General features: G+C 41.4%; 1 protein-coding gene across 1 annotated transcript; it reads right to left on the bottom strand.

Annotated features, from left to right (window-relative positions):
• Positions 1 to 454: 454 nt before the first annotated feature.
• On the bottom strand, positions 455 to 8,219 carry SARC_02624 (ArgJ family protein). Its single transcript, XM_014303594.1, has 12 exons — positions 7,873 to 8,219; positions 6,431 to 6,516; positions 5,479 to 5,642; positions 4,983 to 5,068; positions 4,523 to 4,624; positions 3,610 to 3,669; positions 3,293 to 3,370; positions 2,848 to 2,949; positions 1,926 to 1,985; positions 1,594 to 1,771; positions 1,134 to 1,203; positions 455 to 664 (listed from the first exon to the last, which is right to left on the bottom strand). Exons 1-12 carry the CDS (start codon positions 8,002 to 8,004, stop codon positions 526 to 528), a joined length of 1,257 nt encoding a protein of 418 aa, XP_014159069.1. The 5' UTR covers positions 8,005 to 8,219; the 3' UTR covers positions 455 to 525.
• Positions 8,220 to 9,088: the final 869 nt, after the last annotated feature.

Below are 9,088 nucleotides of genomic sequence, written 5' to 3' on the forward strand. Positions count from 1 at the left end.
AGAAATCATCCTTCGTCGCACACGTGAAGTTACTACACCTCTTATGTCTTATGTGTTCAAGAATTTATTTCGGGAAGTACAAACATCAGGACATGACTTACTATACGACGGAGTTTGCAGATGACGCACAATACGATCTACCCCCATCGTAGCATAGCTTTCTAAGTGAAACACACGATTCAACGACTCTTTTTAGAGGTTTTAGGGTCTCAGCTTCGATTGTAACTGCACCGTTTACACACGACTATATCAATTAATATGCAGCATATTGAATTGCCGATGTATTTATAATCGTTTGTCTCTATACAGGTCGAATTGCATATAAGCAAATATCCCACAAAACTGTATAACACTGGGAATCCAATACCAAATTCGATAGAATCAAGAAAGGCTGAATTCCTTTCGCAAGAAGTCTTCGACAGCGCATCGCAAAGTTCCAGAAGTAAAAATAAGATGTGATACATAAATTCTTCTTTAATAGTTATCGTTTCGATACGTTACTGTTTATATTTCTTTCAGTGGTACTCAACTCCTATAGTCTGCATTTATCTTGATGTAGTCGTATGTCAAATCTGTTGTCCAATATGTGAGGGTTTCTGTATCGGCATTCTCCCCCACATTGAGTCTCAGATCGATCTCCCGATGTTTAAGAATCTCGGCAGCTCTATAAGTTATGTGCGGTTGAGAGCAATTGAGCTTTTGCAATTGCACGTGGTTATACGATTGTTAATATACTTGAAAGGCTGGGAATATGTCGTTGTCACCCCGCACAAAAACAGTACGTGCCAACACAGTGCAATCAACAGTCCATAATATATCACGAGGAAAATTCAGGTCAGCATCAAGCCTGGCCAATAAAAATTCGTGCAAGACGGATGTCGACTGCGTACTGGTTAGTAGCACTCTTCTTTCCAACTACGGCACAATTGGAATGATGGACCACAGTACGGTATCAAAGCCACGGCAAGAAAATTGGCCAATAACAAACTGACATTGGCTGTCGAAAGTACAATCAATGTGAACAACTATTCCGTTTAGTAAATTGCCAAACTTTGCACAAGTGCAGTATTCGCATACACTTCCATAATTCTCATACTTCACATAGCAAAAAGCACCTGCAAATTTATACGCACCTTTCTTCGTCAATCTCAAATGGCTGGCCATTCTTAAACAGATGCAGACTGTCTACAGTGTCTCCATTGTCTATGTAGTGCCAATGTGTAGGGTAAACGGGTTGTCAGTCCACAGTCCAAACACCTATGCATGCCATGACTCTTCTCATTTAATCAGTATTGCATATCACTTTGTTCAATGCAACGACAGAATAAGCCAATTGCCCGCAATGGTATAGCACTCCTTCATATCTGAAAACAGAATAATGTAGCAGTCAAACCCGAGGGAACACGAATAGAAACACAACGTATAGAAACGTATGAGAGACAGAAAACCGGCTCACGTGTCTGGTTGAATGACACGGGCTCCTTGGATGATTAATTGCACACACGAGTCTATGTCACTCGGCAAAGCAGCACGTGGAATTTAAGTACAGGAATAAGGTTGGGCCAAATGCAGTGTGTAATAGTTCACTCATACCATCTCGGCTGCTCAAATGTAGATTTACGTTGTCGCCGTTGAATTCGGCTCCGCTGTAACCCAATGCACAGACTATACGACCCCAGTTGGCGTCTTGTCCGAATAGGGCGGTCTTGACAAGCATACTTGTCGCTATGGCAACAGCGGCGATTCTCGCATCTTCATAATGACGTGCCTCCTGATATAAAAATATAAAACCATTCTTAAGTTTTCATGTTTTTAATTTTTGTCTTCAGCAAACTCATCGGAATGGCTAACCCATAAAGACTACAGAATGATACATTGGATCATAAGGAAGGTACATTTTTAATGATGAGACGACAGGAACATACCTCGACGATGATGCTGACGAACTTCGTGGCGCCTTCTCCATCCCGCACTAGTTCACGCGCCTAACAGTAGTACGATCCAGTCAAGGCAGTTGCACAGTGTCAGTACTATACACAAAGCATACACCATGACTTGGTATTAACGGGGTAAGGATTACGCCAACATTGAGATCACTGGTGCACAAATGTTCAGATGTACAAAACTTGGTGGAAACGCAGATATTAACGGAAACTTAAGAGCTCAGGGCAGGGCTTCCAACTCACTCTAAAGTCAACGCTAACATGCAACAGAACGCACAACAGCTCTGAAGTATACTGTAGATACGCGTACGTAGACTCCGTACACAGATTCCGTTATAGCGTATACAGGAACGTTTATAAATATATGATAGTACAGCCCGTGAATATAAGAACACTTACAAACCAACATACTACGACTGTCAGAATGTTTGATAAAAACACTTACAAAACAAACATACTACGACTGTCAGCATGTTTGATAAAAACATTTACAAAACAAGCATACACTACGACTGTCAGTATGTTTGTTAAAAAGCCCGTAGCAAGTGAACAGAATAGTCACAGTACAGTCAGGCCTTATTTGCAAAAGTCAGTCACTACGTCAATACGTTTGGAATGACTATGTATAGTAACACGACCCACGTACACATCCGAATACGGTCCAATATGTTAGCTTATACGAAAATTAATGCATGCTGTATTGCGGAACGTTTTATCACAACATATACTTGTACGCATACGCACTCATACTATCTTGTGCAAGTGTATACACATGTGCGTTACTTTAACCATGTGTGAACACATGTAGCTCGCATTCTACATCAATGTTCTTATAGCACACAAGCACATATACAGAACACAGACACCTCCGTAGTTACGCTGCCTTGTGTGTTTGTTCACTCACCAGTTTCTTTGCAATGCCAGTTACTCCTGCTCGAATGTCCAGATAGGCCTGGTCATCTTCTGCTACGATTTGCTGTTCACAGGCAGCTCCGTTTGCAAGAATCTGTCATACGTTTAATAAAAGTGCAACAAGAACGTCCATGGAACTATCAGTATAGTGTGGTGCGCCATTAAATCTCTGCCATAGTACTCAAAGCTACATGTAACTACATTGATAGCTTCAGCAAAACTTTAAACATGCCAATACTTCACAATGATTGGCAAATATATTCAATAGAACAGTATCGTACGCCCATCTGACGTATAACATATTGTGGACAAAAGCTCAGGTCTATAAGCACTTGTTGTGGAATCATTTGAGCTTGTAACGTATAGGGTGACGGCGTCTAGGTGCGAAGGCATTGCGTGCAGATTATTGGCAATTGGTGCATCGTACATCCACATACCACGAATGAGTCATTGGTCGATGTGTCGCCATCCACCGATATGCAATTGAAGGACCGATCCGCGGCATAGGTACAAATCTGCAGAGGATGTACAAACGCAGTCAAAGGGAATAGAGACAGCCATGAGAAGCTACAGCAAGAATCACACATGGGTCACAGAATTAGGATGAAATCATGGAAGTAGTCGAGTGTAGCGGATAATCATAGAGTGCAACCCTACAGACACACAGTAAGACGTAAGCGAATGAACAGAAGTAAGGCATGTGAGCGAATGATTGTCTTTCATCTGTGATATCCCATGGACTACACACACTCACCTTTTTCAACAGCGCAGCGGAGATATTGGCATCTGTGGCAACAATACCCAACATGGTGGCCTACAAATGGGTGCGAGAAAGGTATGTGAGACTATCAAACAACAATCCATTCACTACGACAGCTGCATATGATGAGCAGATCATCTACAAATGGGTTTGAGAAAGGCGTGTGAGACGATCAAACAACAATCCTTTCACTACGACAGCTGCATATGGTGACCAGATGATCATATCACAGAGGGGTGCTGATGATCTGACAGGGTACGCATCCCAGACGAACAGCTACAGCACCTCAGCAGTACTACGGATCCGAAAAGTACTAATAAAAGAACCCAGATATCACAACGAAGTACTGTTAAAAAGATCCAGATATCACAATAAAGTACTAATAAAAGGACCCGGATACCACAATAAAGTACAAATAAAAGATATCTGGTAACACAATAAAGTACTAATAAAAGGACCCAGATATCACAAAAAAGTACTAATAAAAGGACAGGGCACAGAAGGGTTGCAGCGAGCTGAGTTGAGGAATATAGGCAGGCGGTATTAAAGTTACTGAAAGTATCAATGAACCGACACTCACAACTAAAACCCTTGTCATAGACCTACCGATCAGGTTATAGGTTTAAGAGTTTAGTAAAACCTTGTCATGGACACAGCGATCAGGAAATAGGTTTAAGAGTTTAGTAAAATCTTGTCATAGACACAGCGATCAGGAAATAGGTTTTAAGATACACTGTCATGCAATTATACATTGCAGCCTTCTTGAAATCAGCGAACCAGAACACACCTGGTACAAAAGCTTATAACTTGTATATCCTATACCACTGAATAGTTTATATCTTGGATCCTAAACCATTGAACATACCATCTTAGGGTGGATCATTGTATCCTAAACCATTGAACTTACCATATTTGGGTGGATCATTCCGGCGCCTTTGGCGATACCGGCAAATCGCACTTCCGTATTGTAAGGGCCTTCCAGTGCGAGCGATGTGGTCATGAATTTATGCTACGCAGAAATGGAGTAATTCTAAAATTAGACCACCGCTGAGGAAACTTTGTGTCGTAATTCGAGCGAGAAGCTCACACTACACCACCCAAGTGGCCAAAGGATTGATATGAGAGCCTTACAACAGTCACAGGCAATGTCTAACTGATTGGCTGCACAGCTGGCTTGGCCAGGAGTGGACTGGAGCACTTGGTGCTAGCACTCAGGCACACATGAACGGCTCACCAGTCTGCGGAGAACTACATCCGCATGTACGGCACAACATACACAACCTGGGACATATGAAACAACCAAAACATACTTGATAAAAATACAACGGATATCAGTAAACAAGCACAGACTACTTCTGTGTACATACGTATGTGTCGGTGGTCATGATCCCCATGGCGGCGTCGTTCCATCCGTCTTCCGATTCCGCTACCACTGTGGCCAGTTGTTTAGTTCCTGGGAATGTGTGAATGATATACGCCAGCGCAACCAAGGCATCGAAATGAGTCTCTACTTTGAAGGTCGGCGCAGAGTGGTGGTTTATGTGTACTGTACCAATGTCAGTAACGAGTAAGATGTATTGTATATAAACGCAACGGTAGTGAGTGGATGACAAATGTAACCCACACACCATACAGTCCCACACCATACAGCAGTGACACCCAACAGAGCCCTCTGTGCAACAGCCGTAATATGGGGCAACACGTACCACTTGATACGAACAAGTAAAACCCCTCAACCCTAAACACTAAAACAGGCATGAAACAAGATGCTCCGAAGATTGCAATGCTCAATACGACCCTTTCATGAGACTAGCATCCGATTTGCATAGGCATCACCACACGCAGCCCAGCGCACTGACCCACCTTTCTCTATCTTGGCCAGATCCAATGGCTGACCAATGACACCTGTGGACAGCACAAGTGACGGCTTCTGTCTGTTGGCGCCAATGCTAATGTCACGGCACAGCTGGTCCATGGCGTGGGCGTCTTTCAGTCCTTGGTCTCCGGTGCACGCATTGGCACACCCACTGTAATGTGCGTTAGTGGCTACCCTTTATCAGCAGGTTGCTATGGCAACGAAGGCTTTGAGATGTGAATGATATATGCACAGCTAATGACATAGCCATCAAAATACACGGGAAAACACCTCTGGTGTTTCCATGACTTAAAACCCCCGTTTATCTCCACGCCGCAAAGCAGTGTAACGCTATTCCTGCGACACCCCAAATAGTCTGCCGAATTGTCAGAGGTATTTGGGATTAAAATTTCAAGGTTTTAGTATTGTCAGATGTATTGTTTTGGAGTTTAGGGTTCTAATATTGTCAGATGTATTGGGGGCTAGCTTGGCCTCTTGCGATGTATGACCACACATACACCCAGAAGATTTTAAGTAAATAGGGCACATGCTTCACACCTCTCACCTACCTTTCTGAGGCACGAATTCGCACAGACATTCATTTAACAGACACATCTCATTAATAAACAATATAATATAGCACACACACATAGACACATCGCATTAACAAACAATGTAATACAACACACAAACATAGACACGTCTCAATAGCAAACAATATAATATAACACATACACACATCTCAATAACAAACAATATAATAGAAAACATAAAACAGACACATATCATTAACAATCAATGTAAAATAACACAAATACATACACGCATCTCATTAACAAACAATATAATATAACACCAAAAATAGACACATTTCATTAACAAACAATACAATATAACACATAAACATAGATACATCGTATTAACTAACTATATAATAGAACACACAAACATGCGCAGTACCTGTTGATGAGGACCCCTCCAATCGCAGATGGTGCGTCTTTCAGATTGGCTTCACAAACAAGCACTGGTGCGGCACGGAACTTATTCTGCGATTGAGTCAATGTGCAGCGAATTCTTATCATGAGCTGAGTGTTGATTCTTTTAACGGTATATGCTGCATGGGTTTAGACTGCAACACATGCTGGGTTGCAAGTGGATTCGATTGCACTACTCACTGATCCAAATCACGTGCGCTACATGCGGAGGGCTCTTGTATACTCTGAGCAAAGATAATCTTATCTGTGTTCTAATACCTTAACCAACGTAGAAGGTGTACGGATACATTAATCAAATAGGTGTACTGGATCCTCTCCGCACATCTGCATGTGTATCAAAACACAATGATCGTTCTACCGGTCTCTCTACAGTCGGATTAGGCTCTACATCTACAACCGCCACTTACCTGAATTGTCCGCAGATATTGTGTTGTCTATGTCAGTGGGCAAACACAAATTATCACAAATGAGCTCACAATGCCTTTAGCAAATCAGTGCAGAATGCGCATGTGATACATGGATACATCAGATACAAATGTTCAAACAAACGTTCACGACAGGCCGCACCAGGGAACATCGATAAAAATAGTTACGCCATACGTATTCATCTGAGTGTAAAGATACAATATCATCTGCACGTTTATATATATGAATGCGATAGCACACCCTCGTGATCAAGTCGGAGCAAAGGACGAATGTAAGTTAACGCGTGTAATTGATTTGGTTGGAATACCTCTACTAGATCGTTCATTCGTCTATAGGGACTTGAAAGCGTTCATCCCGATCTGGTGCATTAGTATACGAGCTCTATCTGATCACATATTAATGGTGACGGAAACCAGTACACTGTGCGTATCTAATAATTAATGAGGCGCAGGTATACACTAACAGCTTCTCGCGTGCTCATAGAAACGTATCGACAACTATCAATCGGTTTATGGAAAAAAAAGCTGCCCTTGCTTTACGACTGGCGGTGTTTAGATTCATGTTCTGTGAGAGCTTAAACGAGCTAGGAAACTGCGGCTGCTTATGTCGAAAATACTATTTGGTAGCACCACTGACATATGTGTGCGTTCATCTTAAAATGTACATCTGCATTGTTCTGTTGCCTTGCAGCATTTCTCAGGCGAGCGTGTGAATGCCAATACAACTAGCACACTCAATAGTCTGTTACAATATATAGTCGATACTGGTGAAGATATCTATCATACAAGAATAGTAAAGTGAGTATGCAAGATAAATGGTCATTAAAGTAAAGTGAGTATGCAAGATTAATGGTCATTAAAGTAAAGTGAGTATGCAAGATAAATGGTCATTAATAATGGCACTGATGGCTAGCTGAGTGGAGGCTCATAATGGTGAATCGAGCTGCGCAAGTATTTGATGTGTATACACAAAAGTCCAAACCTTGGTAAACACTCCAGCAGCAGTGCATGGATAAAGCGACAGGATTGCTGCCAAGTCCTTGGCGTTGTTCTTCTTCAGTCCACAATGAACCGATCCTGCTAGGAATCCCAATGGGGCGCGTGCGGCTGACATCTTGAAGGTACTAGTCTTTTGGTCTCTCAGGTTTCAAGTGTCGAATGTTTACCGCGAATTGTGTGTATGCAGACTGTGCCGTACCTGACTTTTTATCACTGGGGCAACTCTTGCTTAGAATCGATAAATAAGTATTGTTTCAAACTTTCAGCACAACGATGCAGATATGGTACTGACAAGACACCTTGCACATGCCATGCGTGTATTTGTATTTGTCAGCCTTTTTGCGACGTTTAGTAAAATAATAACTTTTAAATATAACTGATGACGCGATCAGATTTAGTTTCTGACGACCAATGATATGAAAGGGACAACCACATATATGTGAACAATATGATTAAATATGGGGTGCCTATAAAAAACCATTCAAGAGTGTGAACCTGAAATCAAGTATTAAAACAAACTTTGAATAAAAAAAAACCATTGGTATGAACATGAAAAAGAAATATTTATTTATCACTGAAAGCGTAAAGCTGGTAGCCTGGAACTTTGGAAGTCCCTGTCGGCTCACGCCTCACGGCTGTCACCTTCAGAGTTCAGAGTTCAGTATGTCCGATTTTTGTCTGTCACGCAACGCTAATTGAGCTATTTGATTGGCTAGCTATGGCACGCTCTTTGGCCCATTTGCAGACCCCAGATTCGATTTGTTCCAAATAAAAGTTATAACTTTTATTTTGTAATAAGTTAAAGTTTATATGTAAACTACAAACTTTTACCTCTACGGCCCCTATCGCCTACGCATGGCTATACATATTTTCTTATTGAGGTTAGGCGGTTGCAGTGCCTGACACCCGGGGCCGCACCCCTGTTCCAATGTTCTGCCTGCCGGCGGCTTTATTTTGTATATTTTAGTGTTTGTTTTTTTTATGACAAAAAAACAAAACAAAAAGAAAGGCAATATGTTTTTTTTAAACAAATTACGAAACAACCTAAATATTATTTAAGTTAAAAAAAATTGTATTGTGTATTTACATACATACCAAATACATTTTTTTAATTTCTAAGGCAAAAACAAAATATGTACCACCTATTTTTTATAAATTGAATTTTCTTGTGAAAATTGCCGAGGCAGCCTCTCGGAAGA

Source organism: Sphaeroforma arctica (assembly GCF_001186125.1).
Source record: "Sphaeroforma arctica JP610 unplaced genomic scaffold supercont1.120, whole genome shotgun sequence".
NCBI lineage: Eukaryota > Ichthyosporea > Ichthyophonida > Sphaeroforma > Sphaeroforma arctica.

What these genes read in the sequence shown, in the direction of transcription:
- SARC_02624 (XM_014303594.1), bottom strand. Translation starts at nt 8,004, where the DNA reads ATGTCAGCCGCACGCGCCCCATTGGGATTCCTAGCAGGATCGGTTCAT. An exon ending in TCATGACCACCGACACATAC is followed by an intron (nt 4,625 to 4,982) that starts GTATGTACACAG and finishes ATTTCTGCGTAG; the next exon opens with CATAAATTCATGACCACATC. An exon ending in ACATTTGAGCAGCCGAGATG is followed by an intron (nt 1,204 to 1,593) that starts GTATGAGTGAAC and finishes GGCACTACATAG; the next exon opens with ACAATGGAGACACTGTAGAC.